Source organism: Pocillopora damicornis, chromosome 7, assembly GCF_964200805.1.
Source record: "Pocillopora damicornis chromosome 7, jaPocDami1.2, whole genome shotgun sequence".
NCBI lineage: Eukaryota > Metazoa > Cnidaria > Anthozoa > Scleractinia > Pocilloporidae > Pocillopora > Pocillopora damicornis.
In genome coordinates this window covers 7819656-7842076 of record NC_142676.1, presented here as the reverse complement: position 1 = coordinate 7842076, position 22421 = coordinate 7819656, and the positions used below count along the sequence as shown (strand labels likewise).

At 38.7% G+C, this 22421-nt stretch overlaps 1 protein-coding gene across 1 annotated transcript in view; it reads left to right on the top strand.

The window, feature by feature from the left end:
* LOC149042336 (polycystin-1-like protein 2) overlaps window positions 1-22421 on the top strand; it is a 30069-nt gene that overhangs the window by 1173 nt on the left and 6475 nt on the right. The window contains exons 2-20 of the mRNA XM_089213570.1: window positions 165-3767; window positions 5141-5173; window positions 7299-7395; window positions 9471-9531; window positions 11092-11205; window positions 11479-11807; window positions 12240-12378; window positions 12793-13115; window positions 13522-13577; window positions 13961-14100; window positions 14608-15249; window positions 15800-15922; window positions 16289-16411; window positions 16596-16724; window positions 17014-17713; window positions 18249-18822; window positions 19103-19318; window positions 21252-21389; window positions 21699-21893. Of these exons, the coding sequence (XP_089069696.1) occupies window positions 7351-7395; window positions 9471-9531; window positions 11092-11205; window positions 11479-11807; window positions 12240-12378; window positions 12793-13115; window positions 13522-13577; window positions 13961-14100; window positions 14608-15249; window positions 15800-15922; window positions 16289-16411; window positions 16596-16724; window positions 17014-17713; window positions 18249-18822; window positions 19103-19318; window positions 21252-21389; window positions 21699-21893 (4047 nt within the window). The 5' untranslated portion in view covers window positions 165-3767; window positions 5141-5173; window positions 7299-7350. The remainder of the gene's footprint in view (window positions 1-164; window positions 3768-5140; window positions 5174-7298; window positions 7396-9470; window positions 9532-11091; window positions 11206-11478; window positions 11808-12239; window positions 12379-12792; window positions 13116-13521; window positions 13578-13960; window positions 14101-14607; window positions 15250-15799; window positions 15923-16288; window positions 16412-16595; window positions 16725-17013; window positions 17714-18248; window positions 18823-19102; window positions 19319-21251; window positions 21390-21698; window positions 21894-22421) is intronic.

The following is a 22421-nucleotide window of genomic DNA, read 5'->3' as shown; positions in this document are numbered from 1 at the left end:
CGCAAATGCACGTTTTGTTACAGTGGGTGATATTTAGATATTAAAACTCTAAGACTGCGGAACATGTCTGCTCCTCCTCTCCAATCTCGCCACATCTGCTCATGGAGGAAAGCGGGGATGTCCTCTCTTCTAACTCCCTTTTCTCTCTTTATGTGGTATTTTAGCCGTGCCCAAGCTGACTCTGCTTCCTGAGTGTGGACTCTAGTCAGGAGATCAACGAAGTTGTCGTGGTGGACCACGCTTCTATGCTTCTATGTTGGGAACGTGGCGATGCAAGTTTCTGTACGCGGCCCAATCGTCAGTGTGGACCTCGGAGCCAGGAAGGAGTACTCTCTGTAGGATTTGGCACAGAGTTGCCCGATCTCTTCGTTGCACTACTTGAAAATATCCCCTGCAGGGTATGTGCTCGGTGGATATAACGCCAAATACCCAACAAGGTCCGTTCCCTGCACGACGCTCTCTTTGATACTGGAAAAAGAGTCAGATACATATATATGTATATTTACATATTTAGTAAATAAATCCCATCAGGCCGCTGGTATGTGGACTGACAATGTCCTTGGCTGAAAGAGTGTTCGAAAAATGAAAATTCGACCGAAAAGCTTCGAGGGCGAATGTGACAATTTTGAGGACGATACCACAGTCAAGGACTTTATCAGCCGACATACCAGCAAGCCAGAAAGGGCTATATTTCTTTTATAAACAATCGTACAAAAACCGTTGGTAAAACTTTCTGGAACAGCATTTGTTTCCAGCTCTCAGACTATTACTAGACTCCACAAAACCAGTTTTTTTTCATATCAAATGATTAAGATGAAAAGGTAAAACTTTTGAGCTGTCTTTTTTCCGCCGTTTCTTTTCTCCTTCTCAAATATCACTTTATGAAAGGTAAAATATGTAGAATGTGAACAATCTTTTCATCCATTTCTTTCTAATTCAACAACGTAGCGTTGTAATTTTGAACAGTTCTTCTATACCAGCATACGGACCATTATTTTTTTTGAAGGGCAGGTATGAAAACCGTTACAAAAATTGTTTTCAGGGTCTGAAAGAGAAAATAAATTGTTTGTAAACGTGATAGGGTTAAAAAAATGCTTGCAGAGAAGTCAGATAAGACATTAAAAAATATTACTACTAAAACTGAAATGAAAAACGAAGTAACAAATTGAGGTATTAGTGTAAAAATTAAGTGCCACTCTCGCTAAGAGCGGTCCTCTCGACTTCCCGTCGGAAAAAAGTTTTCTTTTATTTTTTGCCCATGAAAAGGGTTTAGGACAAATGTTTCAAAAATAATTTAGTTGTTCTCCAATTCTCTTTTTTTGCGTCGCCACAAGGCAAAAACGATTTTTGGCCAACATGACGAGCTTTGCTCAAGAAAAGAATTCTCACCAGGGATGCGTAAAATGATCCATAGGCTTGTCAAAGTAAAGCGAGAGGGCTCAATTAGCAAGTGAAAGCGAGGTGTTTGGCTTCGAGCGTGAAATGAATTGAAGTTAACAATTAAAATGTAAACAGGCGCGAGGATCCGCGCGGCTTGCGCGTTAGGAGTGGTACGTAAATTTAGGACTCTTTTGCACAATTTTCTCTTTGGAGATAACTACGCATTCATGGCGTGAATGGCAATTTTCATAATTGTAGAATGATTCAGCGACAAGAACGGCTTAGCTAAGCCGTAGTGTGTCATGGCATTTGAGGATAGCCTGGTTGTAGTGCGTGACATGACTATCAAGTAACAGTTATTGTACCCAGCATGTTTTGTTCGTGATCTACAGATTTATTGGTTTGTGACGCAAAGAGCGATTATCTGTTCTGTCACGACAATACCAAAATTAAATTGTGTTAGCCAACTTATATTTCACTCTGATCAGACCTTTGACTCTGAGTCAACATGGAAGCCGGTGAGCCGCTCGGTAAGGACCTTGTTTTCAAGAGAGATTTCGACTGCAGTATGTTCTGGAGATACAAGAGTATCATTTAACACTTGAAACGATTGGGTAGATATTTTGATAATACTTTTCTGGCGTCCATACTGAGGAGCTCTTTCAGTATAAAATATCATTTTACTAAGTCCCAATCATCAGGTAAGCGCGGGAACTTATCCCGCGAAAATTCTGTGCACGAGTATATTCTGTGTACGAGTATATTCTGTGTACGAGTATATTCGGCGGTATCTGCGAAAAGAGGCCATCGTTCTTTCCTTAAGGTAAGGTCTTAACTGTGTAAAACTTCGCGAGGAAGAAATTCTTCTCGCTGGCCTGTCCAATTTGGCTTTTAGATAAGGTTGTATGCCTGATAATTTCTGTCTAGAGCTATATGATGACGCGCGATAAATCTCGCTGCTTAATAACCTTTGAACGGAAAATGATGATGCCCAAACCATTTAATCAGCAAAGCAAGGTTTACCTTCACTTCTGTGCTTTCGAAGCAAGAGAAGGAATTATTTCTGTGATAGTTAGGTGACAGATGCTTAAAATCACATGGTGTATTATCAAACTGTTGAAACCTAACATGAGCAAGATGAACTAATTATGGAATGAACCCTGACATCACAGCTCAAATATTCATTCCCTATAAGATGACGCGCTCTTGGCAGGTTAGTGTGTTTTCTTACTAATCGTACTGTACTATTTCGCAGTTTCGAAAGCAGAATCCTGAAGATACTCTCGTTCTTTTGTTATTTCTTACCCACTCTCTCGTGTAATCAGACTTATCTCCGTGAGGGAAGAACCTTAATTTTTTAATTTTTTTCCCGGTTTTGTCATTCGTATGTGAGCTGTTGTTATCTGAAGGCAGAACCTTTCCTTTTTTTTTCACCTGGTTCTGTCTCTCTTGGGTAGTCAGTCCTGTTTGGGCTGTTGTTATCTGAAGGCAGAACCTTTCCCTTTTTTCACCTGGTTCTGTCTCTCTTGGGTAGTCAGTCCTATTTGGGCTGTTGTTATCTGAAGGCAGAACCTTTCCCTTTTTTTCACCTGGTTCTGTCTCTCTTGGATAGTCAGTCCTATTTGGGCTGTTGTTATCTGAAGACAGAACCTTTCCTTTTTTTTCCACCTGGCTCTGTCCCTCTTGGGTAGTCAGTCACTTTGGATACTTTCTACGTCATGTGCATCCCCTGTATTGATCTAAAATGCCTTTTCTATATAATATAATAAACATTGGCTTTGATTGATGCATGACCAGTTGCTAAATAATAGAGAGTAAAAATAATCTACCTGCTCCTTGCCTATTGAATCTTGATCATTTGGTTCTATCAACAGAGTTGATAAGGAAAATTAATCACAGTAAGGGGAATGTAAAGTCATAACTAAGCCCTTAATTCAACAGTCAGGACCTTTTAGAGCCCAGCTAAAATTACACGACTTAATTGATTTAATAGTACTTTTGAACTTTGCTTGCGCCGGGCAAAAGTACAACGAAAGTTAAGTTTTACTTCACACGTGAAGCTGAGGGGAAAAGGACTGTCGTTCCTTGGAGCTTGCTGGAGAGGAAGGCTGTTAACTTTGAAAAATATTAAATCCTAGGTTCGTCAAAAAATAATCCAGGCGCTGACCCGTAATGAGGTTAGGTGTATTTATATCTTTTAAAAACTGATGGTTAAATTGATGGAACTACGAACATTTTAGTGCACCTTTGATTAGCAAAACATTGGACCTCCTAGATAGAAATTTACTTGAATTAGCTCATTCGTTGGCGTCAATGTGACCACCATATCTCTCATTATGCTTTTATTCTAACAGCCGCCGGCAGGACCCGCAAAAAATTTTGATGAAGTAAGTATAATTTTCTATGTCTCTGGAGAGAATTATAGACACTTCATTTTACAGAGATTTAATTATCTTTTATGTTATTATTGTTTTTCATATTATTTTTAAATGTGTTCAGCATATTCTAAATACATGCTGCCACATTTAGGGAGAGGCATATGGCATTCAAGATGACAGCGATGATAGTGGAACGTTAAGATGTGTTCGCATTGTATAAATCTCGATCTCAATGATAGTGGAACGTTAATGCGGGTATCAGCGGCCATTCCGAGGGGTCGACCCCCGGGCACCCAGGGGAATTTGTCACAGCTGCCGTGACAAATACATGCTAAAGCCTTTCGGGTAGGGCAAAAAATTGGGACAAATACCCCCACCCCTGGAGCAACCTAGGCAACATATAGTCGGTGTTGCCTGTTCCTAGATGCAAAAGTACGAGTGATCATGGTTTACTGAAGCCACATCAGCACTAAAATCCACACAAGTCTCTATGGAGTCCTCAAATTCCAGCTTTCTGGGGCAAACTTTCTTGGCTTGCGGTTGTTCATCACACTGTCTCTTCCTATCGGCAAGACGCTTCGAATGCGAACTAACCGTATGAAATTGAAATCTCGATGTCGCTTTCCTTAAAATGTAATGAACAGATTCTTGGATCGCCGAGTGTCTTGAATTTGTTATCCGCTCGCTTACAGAAAACCTCTCACTTCTTACGAGCTTGCTTGTCCTGTGGCGAAAACCGCTGAACGTTGAGACAGCAGATTACGTGCAAATCCCGTGGGTATGGCCCCGGGGTATTTTGCCAAAAACGCAAAAGCGCTCTAATGCCCCGCGTGCGGGGCATGCCTTTGCTACAAATCCCCTGCTAAGCCCGTGGGTTGCCCTTGGGTTGCCTGGGGGTCGACCCCTCGGGATGGCCGCTGATACCCGCATAAGAAGTGTTCGCATGATACGAAAAATCAATCTTAGTTCCAAATTTTCAGTTTCATTACACTTGGAAGTTTTGGGTTTTTTCTCTTTAGCTCCAATAGTTTCGTTTTGATATTTTTGTTTTTAGATCGATAATGTCCATTTTTTGTTTTCTTATTTTTCTGGGTTTTCAGCATGATGGTTTAGTCCCTTTGATTTTCCAATACTACTAAGTCGTTAGGTTTAAGTAGTAATTCGATAGCATTCGCTTTAAACAAGTGATTTAAAAAAAGAAACACCTCCTGGCCAGCATCATTTCAACGAGGTACAGGAGCGATTAGGGATGAGAACACAATGAGGTACTTGAAACGAAGGCACGAACGGTGCCGACTTCATGGGGTTTGTCCTGAACGATTAACCGTAAGTTTGGGGATTTGATTCAGAATTGATATCTCGTACTCTGCTTTTGTTCGCAGGTGACTTTCAGGACAGAATAAGAACAGTCCAAGGTAAGAAAACAGTCCAAGAAAAGTCGTTTTTTCAAATTTATTCTTTGTTTAGTTATTAATTAGTTATTTATTCTTTGTTTAGTTATTAATTTGTTATTTCTTTCTCTATGACTTAATAATTAAATTACATCCACTTTAAGTAAATAGGTGTTGGGTGCGTGATAAGACAAGCCGAAAAAGTGTTTCGTGTCTGAAATTCAGTGATGATGGCCAAACCCAGTTGATACCCTACCCCTAACAATCTAGGCAATCTTCAAATTATTTCCCATTGTTTATTATTTCCTGGCACTCGAAAAATCATATTTCCACGGACATTCGGTAGTGTAAGATTCCTAAATCAATTCATTGACCTCAAATTCTCATGTTTTAGACCGCTTTAACTCTCTTCCTGAGGTCTTAAATAGTTGGGTTACAAGTAATTGAATGCCGTGAATTTTAAAAACACTTAACTGGCATATTTTAACTGCCACCCTTGACTTAATTTAATTGCCACCCAAGAAAGTTTGCAATCTTAAATCCAACTACAATCTCTCGGCTGTTCTGTCCCAGCAACTTACATCCAGAACCCTTTACGTTCGGCATTTTAAGAGTAATTCAAACTCGTGAATCTGAAGGACTTTTTGTTGTAGTGCATTCTACCAGACGCCTCTTAAATCATGCATTTTACGAACACGAAACTGTCACAGTTTGCAAGCACTCAAGGATCGCACTCTAAAAAAACCTAAACGAACACTTCTCAATCGAATTTCACAAACACTGAACAGGCTCATTTTACGAACGCTCAATTTGAAAACTTTACTAACACGTAGCAGTCGCAATTTAAGAACACTTTACAGTCGCATTTATTAGCATTTCACGGTTGCAGTTTACGAACATTTAACGGGCGTATTTCATGAAATTTAGTCGCATTTTTTCGAACTTTTAACCGTCGCATTTTACAAACATTTAAGGGCGTATTTTTACGAACATTTCACAGCTGCATTTTGCGAAAATTTAACGGTTGCATTTTACAAACATTTTGGTCGCATTTCACGAAAATTTAACTGTTACATTTTACGAACATTTAACGGTTGCATTTTATGAATATTTAGTCGCATTTTACGAACATTTAACGTATTTTTACGAACGTTTAAGAGTCGCATTTTACGAAATTTAGTCGCATTTTACCATAATAATTCCGTTTATAAATTTTTCCAGTCAGTTCATATGTAATTCACGGGGAGTGTTTATTGGAGACCCGTTTATTTTGAAATGGGGCATGCTTATCAACTACTTCCATAAATAAATTTTTCCAAACATCCCACATCACTTCCGGATTTGTCTCTCAAAAAAATTTATGCCATGGCTGTTGTGCAACATCGTCGAGGAAATGGTGTTGGTTGAAATTTTTGAAAGCGCGCGTCTCAATCGTGCGATGATTATCAGTTTGTTCGTAGCAGATTTTAAGAGTCATGAAGACCAGAGAATGATCGCTGATACCGAGATGAACTACACCAGCTTTTGATATTTTTTCGGGCGAACTAGTTATACAGAGGTCAATCAACGTACTCGAAGTGGGTGTAATTCTAGTCGCCTCAGAAATCAATTGACTTAGTCTATATATATATCAAGTATGTTCGTTAAAGTGGATGGGTTATGATTTGATCTGTCATGCATATTACAGTTTAGATCACCCAGGAGATAAAAGTCTTTCTGTTCATAGTCCACTTTATCGATTAAAGACTCAAATTGCCGAAAGATATCTTGGGGAGAATTTGGAGGTTTATACCACGTACTGACAATAAAAGGTCTGGAGTGGGGTCTGATAATTTCGATGACAACACTTTCATGACGGTCATCACATAAATCGTTACGGATCTGGTAATTTATGTTACTCCGTAAATATATGCCACCACCACTTCGGCCATTAACAGAGCGATCTTTCCTAACAATCTCAAATCCTGGCAAGTATATTTCATTATCATTGACCGAACTATCAATCTTCGTTTTCATTGATAAGCCGTTCTGTCGTAAATATAAATGGCTTTGTTACATAGCACCTTCGGCCTAGATACAGATATTGATCCGTAGTAATAGGGAAGCAATAGCATGGTGAAAGACTGATACTTTTTTCTTTACTTTGCAGACGCTCTGTCAATTTGAAGATTAAGAAAAGTAAAGACGACCTCACTCATTATATGCACGAACCGATCAGTCTGTCTCAGGATAATGGCATGAAAAAAGTTAAGATAAATGAACTTATAATCGTTTGTCATTTGATGCAAGACTCAGGCTAACGATCGTGTATTGATCGCAACGTTTCGTCGCCTGTACTGCTAGTCTTCGTCAGGCGACGAAGTCGAAATTTGGCCTGTGGCTATTTATAGCACACTTGTTTGTTGTCATTGGTGTGTCATAACCTTCTGCCATTGATGCTTTTCGATCTTTGTTAAAATTCTGACTATAAGACATTGTTCCCTAGGCGTAACGTATATTGAGGTACGGTCATTGATGTTTGCGTGAAGTTTGAAAAGCAATGGAGGAGAGTGGAGCGTAAGAGCCACGTATGTTCCAGGCGTAACCGAATGTAATCGCACTCTTTTGAGCGTTCTCGCTAAACTCCCCAAATGCATGTATATCTTGATATATGTACAGCTAAAAGCACGTAAAAATTACTATACAGCATTAGTCTTGTCTGGAGGGAACAGTTGTCTGATTTATCAAAGGGGAATGATCGCTATCCATATTCACTTCTTTAATAAAGTCGCCCATTGAAATTATGCCTCTTAAAATTAATCAAAGAGTGATACTCGCATAAATCGTATCAAAGTATAGCGCTAACGACTATCCAGAGTGGTGTATTTCGAGGCGCTACCACCGTGTAAGGCATATCGTCTATTTGAGAGCAACATTCAACTAGCCGAATATATTTGTAAATAGTGGCATTTAACTTTATCTCTAATTTTACGATTACTTCTTCTCAAAACTTTGAATTATGAAAGAAAAACATTCAAATCAGCATGAATCTTTCACAAAGTAGGTGTCTTGGTAACTTGAAGTTAAACAACCAGTCTCTTCCAATCGCTCTCAATTATCTTTAATCATGGAGGAGTTCCGCGTATCACATTTATTTCTGACGGATTTACGTAAAACGTGTCGCTTCTTTCTCAGGTAGCTACATGTTGTAAATAAAACTCTTTTGGTCTGATATCGTCCTGACAACAGTGAATGAATGGTATCTCTTGGTCTCTAGGCTTAAACAAAATTAAAGTAATTTTCTAGAATAAAATTGAGCAGATAAACAATATAAGCTTATAATGATTTCAGTGGCGTCCTAAAAACGTAAGCGCGGTTTTGTCGATGTTGCGTATTAAAATAAATGAATCAAGCATTAATTTGGAGTAAAATTATTTTGCACTGACTTGTTGAGTACTATTCTAGAAGAGAAACAGACTTTCAAATTCTAGGCTATAATAAAATAAACAAATGATATTCAATTTCAACATAAGTGGATGTGACAAATGACCTCTGTGACATTTAAATAATACACACCCACGCGGTTATTGTGATCTTCACTGTTGTCAAAACATGCGTTTGTTTAATTATCAGCACTCAGTTGTTTTAAAAAATGTCAAAGATAAAAGCATCCAATTTGTTGAAAACACGCTTTTTAACAAAGACAAAACCGACACGGCAAAACCACTTAGCAGTCATTAACTTCTGAGAATAAACAATTCAAAGAGTTTCTTCGACAAAGTTTAGCATAAGTTGTAGTCACCTGTTCTAACCAGTTTATGGTTATGGAGATTGCAAACAGCTTGGAAGCTCACCATCTCCTCTGCAGTAGCTGATCTGAGCTCAGCTGAGCTCGAAATGAACACAATTCTTTTCATGCATAATTTGGATTATAAACAGCGACAGCGTGTTGCCAATTGCAATCAGCGGGGTTTCATTGTTACTTTAATTAATAATCCTTGTCTTGAGTTCTTTGTAATTGCTTTCTACAACATTCTTTTTAAAACAAATTCCCTTTAAAAACTTATATTTGTCAGCCGCAGCTCTCAAACAGTTATTACAAGCTCTCCTCGCTCAGAAGCGCGAGAACGGAGGGGAAAAATAATTGACTTGTTTATCTGAGGTTTAGGGCATACTGTTCCCAAGGAGGGTGCGAGCACCCCCAAAATATTTGCAGAAGGCATACCATAAAAAATGCTTGCGAACGGCTCGTTAGTGCTATGGATGGTAAGATGAAACGTTTTACCTTGGATTTGTCCCAGCTAGCCAGCAAGTTCATGTATTGCTTGATGTTATTTTTCAGACGTTTTTGTTCTTCGTCCAAGGGCTAATGCAGAAAACTGGCAATGGTCTCGTCTATGCAGGTTGGAGTCCTTTCCCAAATGCTTTTAGTCATGGTCTTAGTCAGCTAGTCGGGACATATTTTTTTTCAAATCTTGTAGCAACGGATTTCACTAGAAACGGAATTCCTTCCTACCGTCACCACCGTTTAAAAATACAATTTAGGACCTTACCTTTATTAACCTTTTTCTTCAATCTCACCCATCTTCAAAAGACGTGAAAAGGGTTGAGGATCTTCTAAACATTTTCCTCAGGTGTTTAGGTTTAGGCAGAGACCTGTCGCTGCAATCCGTACGTAATGAATGTTGATTTGACTCAGTATCATACGCAGTGAGTTTGTATCTTTGAAGTAAAACGGTAAATTTGAAATTTTTTACTATCTTTCTGTGAGGCTCGATTTGATTCATGATTTCAACTATGACTTATGGAACAAAAGAGTTGTCGATCGAATAGGATACTCTGAAATCGTGAAATCGGAATTATCCTATTGCCCCTTTAACGGCTGGTTACTTTCGAATAAACTTCTTCTAAAAGGACTAATTGAATTTTTGGTCTCTCTTTTTCTAAATTATCGTGCCAAGTTCCAAGCAAAGTAGATTTTGAACTCTTTTCCCTTTCTTATCCCAAAATATAAAAAATAAAAACAGCAGGGGGAAAACCAAGCTATTCTTTCTGAGAATTCTCAAACATGTTAAATGTTGCTCCCCAAATTTTTATCTTAGACATAGTTAATAACAATTTTTTTTCCTTTTTTTTTGGTTTTTTTTTCTTTAAGATCGCGAAAGCGGGCTCCATCGAGATACATTTTACGTTTTCTTAAGAATTTGGGGAGAAGCCCTTAAAGAAAAGCATCCTGAGGGCATATTGTTTACAAAAATTATTACTTCAAACTTTCTTAATATGTTTGACACTAATCTGTAAACTAGTCAGCAGGGAAGAACAAGCAAGTCCAAGAAAGTTATGTGGAACGCTTCGACTATTTACTAGTCTAGTAGATCTAGTAAATCAGCTATGATGAAATGTTTTTCCAGTTTTCCTCAACTTCAAAAGCATCTTAAAATTCAGTGTCGATTAATATTGTACACATCACGAGGAAACCGGTGCATTCCCACAACTTACGCACCTTTAGTTTTGCTTTGCTCCTCTCTGCCCCATACAGTCTGCTTATACTTTCCTGTTAATGAACTTTGCATCGGTGGTCGTTTCCAAAAATGAAAATTAAGAATTTCTCTTCAACAAAAATGACCGCACCACTTGAATATATATATATATATATATATATATATATATATATATATATATATATATATATATATGTATATATGCATTTTGTTACTATTCAATTTGACTTAGTTAACAGGAACCACTCAATGAAAATCTGATCATAAGGAAACAAGTAAAGCACCATAACATTGCTTGAGATAGACATAGACCTCCTTAACTTAAGAGAAACATTGAGAAATAATATTAATAATAAAAAATTGTGGAAGACCGGGTACATTTTTCAAAAAATAAAGAAAAAAAACTAAATTGAAACTGCAAAAACTACTAATATTGTGGACTAACTAGTATTTATTTTTCAGTTCATCCATGCACAAGCAATCCATGCAAAAATGGAGGATCCTGTGTAGAAAAGCCTGATAATAGTTACATTTGTCTGTGTCACGGTGCATATAACGGAGATAACTGTGATGAAGGTAAAGTCACCAATCACATTATATACTGATGATGGGCAATGTACTTCCAACATAGAATAATCACATGAAACTATCATTAAAGTGCCAAACCTGTTGGCTATTCTTGAAAAAAAGTAGGAGTGAAAGTTTGAACCTAATTCAGCAGGAGAAGTCAAGTCTGGTATTGAATCCCTGATTTTTGCGGTTTAACATTTTTCACTCGATGAAATATGTCTAAAGTAATCTATTACATAAATCTTGTCAATGCTATCTTTGTTTTTAATTATACTACAGATTGCAACGATCCACTGGGCATGGAGGACAAAATAATACTAAATTGGCAACTTTCAGCCTCCACGAAATGGAAGAGCTCACATGGACCAAGGAACGGGAGGCTGAATTTTGAAGGAGATGGTGTGAATGTAGGAGGATGGGTGGCTGGTGTACATAATACAGACCAATGGTTCCAGATTGATTTGCTTACCTACTCCACTAAAGTTACACGAGTGGCAACGCAAGGGAAGGCGGATTCCCTTCAGTGGGTTAAAAGCTACAAAGTACAGTATGGTGACGATGGAGTAACTTTTGAGCACTACAAGGAGCAGGGAATTGCTGCAGATAAGGTAGGCTGGGCATAATAGTTTACACTGACGCAGTTCATGAAGCCTCTACAAATTAACCTTCTGGACCGTCAAAGTATCCAACAAACTGCACACTGGTGAAAAGTCATTCATAGGTTTAGCAACGACTGCTTCTCTAGCTGCACCTCTACAACTTTTCCTTGGTTTCCATTTTTCGCTTCATGTTTGGATGTTGCCCCTTGTTTGAGATTGGCATTTTTCAGAGTCGTTTCTCGCTTCGCTTTGGTGAGCTTGCACAACATCAGACATCTTACCTCTGACCTGCATTTCCACGGAGATCGCTCCGCATTGGTACCGGTAGAAACTGCTACAATTCTTCCTCTCATGCAATGCTATATCATTGTTTAATTCAAATATCTACTAATGAGGTTTAAATTGTTCATTTCCAACTGATTGGTATCTCATCTGTTTCAGGAATTTTCTGGAAACTTTGACCAGGACACTATCGTTTCTCACAACCTTACCGTTCCAATCATTGCGCGTTACATCCGCTTTCAACCTCTTGCCTGGAGTAACCAAATAGGGATGAGAGTAGAACTTTATGGTTGTCAAGGTACACATTTATGTCATTGAAATCAATTGTTTCAGACTTATTGGCCTCACCTGGACGAATACGCAATCAGGGTTACAGAAAAAATGCACACCGTCTTTAGCAGTCTATCCTCCCTAAAACTGTTAGCACCTAAGGCGTGGATAGAGTCCTCAGGATTACTAATGCATGACTGCGTCAACTCATAATGTAGAAATTATCAAAGACGACCAGTTATCGGTCTATTCTATTAAGCTTTGCAAGATAAACTCTCCTCCATAATGATTATTCCCAAAAGTAGCTCGGAGTAAATAATCGCTAAAATTTCATTTTTTAAGGAAATATTAAGTTTAGAATCGCCCTTAGATTTTTTTCCTCTATTACTTCTCTAACAATACCTATTGTTATTTTCTCGTAAGTAAATAATTTGTCTTTTAGAATGTGGAAAACCTCTCGGCATGGAGAACTTTGCAATCTCGGATGGAAGCATAAGTGCCTCGTCCCAGTATTCCTCGTATCACGGCCCAAAGAATAGCAGACTCAATTATGAGAAAGGCAGTGGAGGTTGGAGGGCTGGAACTAATGCCAATTCATGGCTGCAGATTGATCTCGGGCATCTCTTCACCAAAGTAACGGGTGTGGCAACGCAGGGAAGACATAGCACAATTTGGCTTCATCATGTAACCAAATACAAGCTGCAATATAGTGAAGATGGAGTGAGCTTTCAATACTATAGAGAGGAAGGAGAACGCAAAGATAAAGTAATATCTTAATATGACACGTTTAAAACAATGCGTATAAGCGGCTTATGAGATCATATCAACATAAATACACAAAAGGGTTTAGATGGTTACCTCTTGTTCAAAATCCCTCAATCTATCGAAGGCTCAGAGCTTTGGGCTTGATACCTTTTTGAATGTTTTCGATGTTACGTGACAGGTAATACAATAGTATGGAGACGATTTTCGATGCGCTTTTCACGCTCAGTTAGATTTTAAGCTCACACACGGTGATAAAACTCAAACACAGCTAACGTCCCTAATATATATATATATATATATATGGTTTCGTGTTAAAAACAAACAAACAAACAAACAAACAAACAAAACAGGATTGCGAAAATATGTCCAAACTGGCTTGATTTTTAAAATTTATACAAATCGTTAGAGTCTCAGAGTGACTGCAATCATGTTGTGGTCCATCGCGGCTAGCTCATCACTGGAGTGAAGCAAGCTTCAGATGTTACATTTTTCGCCCCTCGAGTGAACAGCCAAGAGCTTTTTCTCATATAGATTCCAATGGATGGATATACTTTTCAACGAGTAATTTTTATGGTTTATGTTTCTTAAGAAGCGCTAAAGTATTCAATAAGTGAGGAGAAACACTTGACTGCTTGTTTCCCCTTACATTTCTCTCGTGCTCTGGCCGCCTCTTGGATTAAAGCTGAATGCATTAAAACAGAACAGAGCACATTCAAGGTTTCTTTAGTTGTTAGTAAGACTCACCCTTGCCGCAGAGCATACTCCAGTTTATCTGTAGAATCATTCATTCATTCACGTATTTCTGCACTGTTTATAACACTTTGACAAATGGCTTAATGATTTAGGGAATTTGATGGCAATGCAGACCAGGACACTGTTGTGTATCATGGCTTACACTCACCAATCACGGCACGTTTCATCCGTATTCTACCGATGGCCTGGTCGGTTGATGTAGCTTTGCGGGTAGAGCTTTATGGCTGCATAGGTACTGTGTGTTTATCCGCTTTGATTTTATTAACAATTTACATTTGAAAATTTTTTTATTGCTTTCCAGACAATATAAAAGTCTCATCTTGGTTTAAGAGTCCTATGACCTCAATTCACGCAACTTATACAATTTAAGCTCGTCATTTCCCTTCTAGAGAAGCCTGTTTAACAGAATACTCGATAAAGACGTTTTAAGAGCTCTCAAGGGTAATATAAACAGTTGCTGCACCAAAACAGGACTGATACATTTATTTTAGGCATGTTAACACGCCAACATAAGGTCGGCGGTGGCCATGACCTAGTTTTAGGATAAACGAAGTGTTGATAGGGGAAGAAGAGGACTTTCTTCAGCGCCATAAAAAGTGTCTTACTAGGAGACGCATAGCTTTAACCTTAAATTATATCTTTATGTGAGTCAATCCACTATTAGTTTGTGTACTAAATGGACGGATTAAGGTCTCTCCATGGGTATGCTAATCTTTCATTATTTTTCTTCTGATTGCAGCCGTGAGTATACCGGACGCAAGAGCTTGTTATCCTTTAAACAGGTTTTTTGAAACAGGAGAGATGAACAATAAACAACCCCCAGGTTTTCCTGGAGAAGTATCTTTAACGACTGGTCCAAATGCTGACGAAGGTGGCTCTTATCAATTTCATGGGAATGCCAACAGCTACATTGAGTTTCCAAATGTTCAGGGAGGATTAGACATCTCGAACTCCATTACATGGTTATTTTGGCTGTACCTTGACAATGCAGTAAACGCGCCAGTACTTCAATATGGTGGAAAACTTCCAGTTTGGGGTGCTCATATCTGGACAAAACCGGATGGATGGTTCGCTAACTTCCACCAAAGAGATTACACGCCCACAAAGTCGGTGATAATCAATCAGCCCCTGGAAATAAACCAATGGCATCATGTTGGTGCCTCTTATGACAGTAAGACTGGAACGACCAGTTTATGGCTGAATGGAGAAAGAGTCGCCCAACAGAATATCGGGGTTATCACTATTGCTACTCAGGATAACGTCAGTGTGGGTGTAATGGAGGGGCATACCACATTTCTTACTGGGAGAATCACCGCAATACAGTTTTATGACGGTGCACTGACAGCCGAGCAAATAGACAGAGTAAAAAATTTCGGCTTAGGTGAGCATTGAAAATAGTTAACGTTGCATCTTTGGAAATATAGAAAGTAGAAACGTGTTCTCAGACTCAACAGAGCCATCTAAATAGCTGATAACAGGCTAATAAAGTTTAGACTTCTTTAGCTTGGCAATCTTTGTGTGCGAAACAGTCTTGCTGGATCCCTATCCTGAATTAATTAATGATTAAACTTAAAATCAAGTAGGGCAGACTTAAAATCGGGTCATTAATTTTGAGCCCGGTTTGCTTTCCATGACGAATTTCTTCCAGAGATACTAAGTGGAAATAGCTAGAGGTGAAGCAAATGTTCGAAATACCACAAATTATCGTTAGTGAAACGCTTTCATCAAATCCGGCAAGATTTCCAACGTCATTGTTTTTGATCCACTGTCTTGGCCGATACTCCCATTCATATTTTGTTTTCACAGCTATAAAGATAGTTTTATTTTAGGCCATAAGTACAAGCATACGTGGTGACGATGATGATAATGATGATGACGTTGATTATACTCAAGAAATGGATATTCATTTTCCCATTTCTATTTATTCTCAGATGAAGATGAATGTCAGGATCAGAAACACAACTGTGACGTGAATGCTCTGTGTAACAACACTTTTGGCTCATATAACTGCACTTGTGTATATGGGTACTCAGGAGATGGTGTGAGCTGTCTGGGTACGTACTACTCTTTCTATATTAACACGTGAATATAAAACTACACGACCTTGAGTCTCATATTTTGGGTCATCTAGTGGATTGTCCATATGATGCAAAACAAGGAAGAAGTTATTTGAAACACTCGGCGATCTAAGGTTACTTAGATAAATTTTTACGTTCCCTTTTCTACATTTCACCAATCACTACAACAAACAGCACCGGGGGAAACTCACTAGTTTGAATTACGATCATCACTAGAGAAGTCTGTTTTAGCCGAAATATTTTTGTCATAGGGCAGGTACATTTAATCTTGATAATCAATGGCGTCTTTAACATTAAAAAAAATATTTTTTTCACTCTCAGTTCTTTTCTTCTTTCGTTCAGATATCGACGAATGTACCACAAATGTGCACAACTGTGACCAATTGGCTGTTTGTAACAACACTGTTGGATCTTTTTACTGTACATGCATTGCAGGGTATGAAGGAAATGGCACAACTTGTGTAGGTGAGAGATGTTTCCATGTTCAGGTACCATAATCAGGCGTTGCCTCTCATTTATTATGGCCATACATTGCTAGTTTTAAGGAAGAAATATTTCTTTAGTTTAAAGCAACTGATGAAGAGGTTTATTGGTGAACCTCAAACAATTAAACTCCGCGAAATTCACGCTAGTTTCTATGATTCTATAGATATCGATGAATGTGCAATATCAGCTCATAACTGTCATGGAGTTGCTCACTGTTTTAACAATCCAGGATCCTTCAGCTGTGAGTGTCGAAAAAACTACATTGGTGATGGGGTGTCATGTGAGCCCGTCGGTAAGATACATGTCAAATTACAGTGAAATAATATTTAGCCGAAAATTCGTTACTATCATCAGTTTATTATCTTTTAAACCCTGGACAAGAAACATTAAGTAAAATGCACGATTTTATCTAGACCTTGAACAAAGATTGCTGAAATGGTAGCCATGGTGTTATTTTAAAATATTGAAGTTGATGTAAAACATAGGTAAATTAATCAAGAATTAAACCGATGTTACAAAGGTTTCTTTTCTTTGGTGGTGAAAAATGATGCGAAAAACTCTGTTAACTATATCATCCTCAGGAGATTTCTCAGTGACCATTAAAAACATTTCAAAAGACAAGTATCATGCCACACCTGTGCAGCGTTCAGTCAAAAGTGTCCAAGAAGCCCTGATACAGGGTCTAAACAAAGATTTAACCGTATTGACAAGTACCTTTGAATGGAGTGTGGTTAGCGAAATGGAGCTAGCTTCCTCAGAGTCAGCATCAGAAACTAAAGTTAGTCAAGGAACGTTAGAGTGGACGATAAACAAACGATCCATACCTGCTGGTATCTATCAAGTCAAATTCAATGCTATGCTTGCAGTCGGAGATCCAGGATCCCCAAAAATTCTTAACGCCTTTGATTATGGCTTTATTGAGGTTATTTCAGCCCCCGTGCGAGCCATTCTTGATGGGGGAAGCAGTGTACGGTGGGGGTCCAAGCAAAACGTGACCGTGAATGGCTCTTTAAGTTACGACGCAGATATTGGCCCTGGAATACATACCGGGCTCAATTTCAGTTGGTCCTGTCGGATTGACACTTCTGTAAGCAACACTTGTTTTGGTTCTTTTCAAAACAAAGGAGACTTAAACTATAGAAGCATTTCTATTGATACAAGTAAACTTGAGATCAATAGGGCCTTCTTCCTACGGCTGACAGTGTCCAAGGATGTGAGAAGTTCCTATGCCGAAATGTCCTTTGAAATAGCTGAAGGAGAGGTACCACAGGTGACCCTCAGGTGATTGCTATGTACCGTTGACTAGTAATTAGAGAAAATGTAATACTCAAGGAATCGGGAAAGGAAAGCTCTCAGAAATATGTACATTTTAAAAAAAAAGTTTGCTTTTACTTATCGAAACAAAGCTTCCCAGAAGTAAACGTTCTTTTAACTGGAAAGGGAGACACTAAGAAAGTTATGCAGCGTTTCTATGAAAGAGTAAAGATGACAATCCTGCTAAAAAAGTAGAGAAGTAAAAGAAAAGTGCTTTTAACTTTTAAATGATTATTTCACTCTGTAGTCTCGCCTAACCTGTATCTAGCTGTACGTAGAACTCAAAAAGGCTAATCGTGCTTTGATAAAACTACCCAGAAACTATTACGGACTTGCTCTATTAAAGACGAGCAGGTGGTGGTTTGAAAGGATAATTCGCCAATTTACGAAAGCTGTGTTTTCACTTTTGAAATTGAGGGAGTTCTGTTAATTAAGTCCCATTTACTAGTGATTTTACAGCTTTTCGTATGTTGCTATTCCTTTTTTCGTTTCTTTTCCCCAGATGCTTTGTAGATTGTGGTGCGATAGTGTCTGCTTCAAACAAGCTTCGGGTGACATCAGAGTGTCTTAATTCTCCTTGCAATGGATCTATTTACGAATGGCGTCTGTCCATCCTTAACGGTTCAGACAGTTGGGAAAATATACCTATTTTACCCAACATGACTTCAACTGCTGTAAATTCTACCAATATGATAATCAAGAAAAATTCATTACAATCCAAATCGAAGTATAATCTAACATTATTAGTAACATCTTTGAAAGGAGCATACGGGCTTTCTGTGCTCCTCTTTGAAACCGCTGGAGAGCCGCATAATGGTTACTGCGCGCCATCGGTTTCTGAAGGCGTCTCACTGGAAACTGAGTTTACTTTTAAGTGCTTCGATTGGCAGGATACGAGCCTACCACTGACATATGAATTTGCACTTGGAGAGGAGCCTATATCTTATGGCACGTCACCCTCGTCTGTCTCGACAGTGTTACCTGCGGGATCGCCGAACGAAGATTTCCACCTACAAGTCACTATTGTTATTAAGAATGCGGTTGGAGTATCTGTTGTAGAGAAATTACTCATCAAGGTACTGCAATTGATTAAGGGGAAGTTTTTGAATAAAATAACTATTTACGCGATTCATAAAAACGTCACTTGAAATCTTTGCATTTTCCAATTCGATTTATTAACGCTGTTTACAAACTCTTTCAAAACGGTAAATTTTTTCTGTGGGCTCGCTAACCTTTTTTCATCCAGTTCTATCTCATCGGCGCTTGGATCCAGTAATGGCTAAAATTTTAACTCAAACGCCAAAAAGATATTCCAGTTACGAAAATACTACGATATATCTCACTTATCCCTTGCAGGTAAGGCCATCATCTGGCCTTGATCCATGTTCTTCATCACCAGACGAAGTTGCAATCAAGTTAAAAGGATTTGTAGTCGGGGAAGGTAACGAGCTAGATGAATATCTCAACAAGGGTGAACTCAGCCAAGCTGTTCAACTTGGTATATCCGTTTTCAAGTCTGCAAATGAAAAAACTGAATGTGGCCAAGAATTGGACCCTAACGACATAGCTTTGGTAAGTTAATGAAATTGCTCAAATACAGTCGGCAACAACACTTAAACTTTCGGAATTAAGTTTTATGTTTTCGCTTAGAACACGTAGCCATTCAGATTTTCGTTCATTTATTTCCTTAGGCACACTTAAAATATGTGCAATTATTCGTTTTATGATAAAGTTCGAACATAACGCGCGCTGTCATTGGCTGAGAGAGCGTGCTCTATCAGAGTACAAAGTACAGAGCTCTGCTTAGGCTGACACGCCGTCACACTATCTGCCAAATTGTCTATGTCCGACCATTTCTCGGACTTTTGTCCAGCTATTTTTTTTTTTCGTGAATTGAAGGTGAAATTTCGGAGTAAGCGAGCCGGCGAGTAATAAGAGGAGATAAAAACAAAGGTTTATAAAAAAAGCCAAGCGCCGTAATTTACGTTATTATAACATAAGCAGAGAAGAAAATTCTCAAAGAGAAAACGAATGGGACAGTCCGAGTATTTAAGTTTTTCATTTTCAGTTAGATTGTAAGCTTACTAATAATAATAATAATAATAAAAACCAAATAATAAAAACCAAACACGTCAACACTTGCATAGTATAGAAAGTTTTCTGTTAAAAACAAAACAGAACAAAACAAGAATGATGAAAAATATAACCTTACTGTCATAACGGTTAGAAGTCATACTGAGCATAACAGTGTCTGAGTGACTGCGACCATGCTGAGGTCTATCGCGGGTAGCTCATAGCGGCGATCTCTGGTCATCGCAATGAAGCAAACCTCAAAAATTACGTCAGACGCCCTTCGAGTGAATAATTAATAAGAGCTTGCTATGATATCCAGTTCCGATCCGTTGAGTAGATGCGTTAAGTGGAAGGCCACATCAATCACAACAGCCGAGTTTTACGGCGCTGTCATCCAGTGGAATCCTCATGTTCCAGTGAATTCAGCTGTCGTTGAATCGTAAAACACACCAGCCTTAAGTAGTTTGTTTTCTACTTGACATGTCAAAAAAATTGCGTGTTTTTATGAGCAACGGTTCGGCCGGATTTCACTGAACGTTTAACTTTCAGTTTCTGTACTAGTGTTACGAAAAATTGTCTAAGTTAAGTCTTAGAACATTCTATAGGGAACATTCTGAGAACCCGAAGTCATCTGGACGTGATCTTCTGGTAAAAACAACATTCTGGAACGTTCTATTTCTTACGTAGTTATTCAAATTTAGAAACCGTGTTAATCTACTAAATTTAGTTCTTTAGAGAAGTTTCTAGATCCTTGTACTTTATGTATATGAGAGCGACAGTTTCATCAACACTGAGAGAAAATTGCGAAGAAGCTTAGTGCTGTAAAGACGAGAAGTCAGCTACGTGGAAATAAACCAGTTTGTTGCTGTTACCGACGATCCTGAGTTTTGTCTAGGAACAACCCTGCTCTATATCGACACTCGTGACAACTAGAGACTAAACAACTTCAAGCAAAAGTGTTAAATTCGACCTACCGATCTATTTATGGTTGTAAACTATTTCATATTATGAACTTTGATTTAATATTTTTGACAGCTTTTGTCTTTTTTAAACATCATTTGAACCATCCTAACACGGATTCTGATTGCTTATGGTAGCGTGCTTTATAGGAGTATGCAGTATGCTGACGACTCTCTTTTCGCTCTGGAAATGAAGTTTGCTTTTAAAATTGAAAGAAATGCGTGGGGAGTTTTAACGGATTTTTCATCATGAAAAAATAGAAAAGACTTCACGGTAGTCTGTTCTGTTCTAAAGCAATTAGGATGTGGCCAGTGCACTCAAGAAGTGGAGAGAAACACTCAATTAAAACTCATGTTTCTCCCTACACCTCTATCGTGCTCTAGCCGCTTTCTGCGTGCTTTACAACAGAACAGAGCACAGTCAAAGCCTTTTCGATTTGTTAATGATGCGCGCCATTTCTTTTTATTGCTAGATTTCCAACACATTGATATCGAAGTTTACAGCTATAACACCAGAGAATCTTGAAATGTCTCGCTTGGTTATGTCTGTGGTAGGCTTGGCCATGGGAGTGGAGGCTGACGGTGGCGGTAATAGCAACAACAACAATATGGTATGCCACTTTTTTTTTTCTTTAAATCCTATGAGAACTATTAGTGACAGATGGTCTCTAGAACACGATGCATCTGATCGAAAATATATGAAATATATTTATCTGTAACGGATTTAAGCAACAAGCTTATCCTCCCAGGCGAGTCGTAAGAAATGAAATCTGTATTATTTTTCAGTAACTCATAATTGGTATTTTGAAAACATACATGCTTTGAATTTTGCGAATGTTCTAAATTATCTAATCCACCAATCTTTCTGTACAATTTTAATTCCAGTGAGGCATATGACGCATTGGTGTTATTCTCCCTAGGAATTAACGATGCAATTGACTGATAGTACAGCTAATATGATGATTTCCACCCTTAATGATCCGGAGGAGCCTTTCACACCGGAGTTAGAACAAACAGCTACAAGTGTTACAGGCTGCCTCACAAATGTTCTTAAGTCTGCTTCAGGCTCAAGACAGGACGACACAGACTCGGCAGTAACCCCACCCTCTCCAGAGGTAAAGATCACAACTACAGTTACAAGTACGACTACCATGGAGATCAGTCCTTTTTGCATACATTCCCTTATTGGAATTTCGTTTTCGCCATCAATTCAGGATAAATTAATTCTAGGCAATAGGGTTTACATTAAGCGTACAAAACGGCGAGGCTAATGAAGGCAGCGAAGAAGAATTGTGAACTGAGATTTATGAGGTCTAATAAAGTGGAAAGTCATAGGATTATGTGAGGCGTGAGTGGCCCAGTGGTCAGAGCGCTGGACTCTGGGTCGGACGGCCCGGGTTCGAGTCCTGGATGGGGCACTACCTTGTGGCCTTAAGCAAGTCGCTTCACTCACCTTGCTTCGCCTTCTCGGATAAGACGTTAAGCCGGAGGTCCGGGTTAAGCAGGGTTTGGCGTAGGAGACGTTAATTTCCCACGCACGAGATTACTGTGTGATGGATGTCCTCCCCTGGGTGGGGTTGGGTGGATTTTAGTGTTGTAATGCGCACTCGATCATATTATCGCATGCTAGACTGCGCAATATA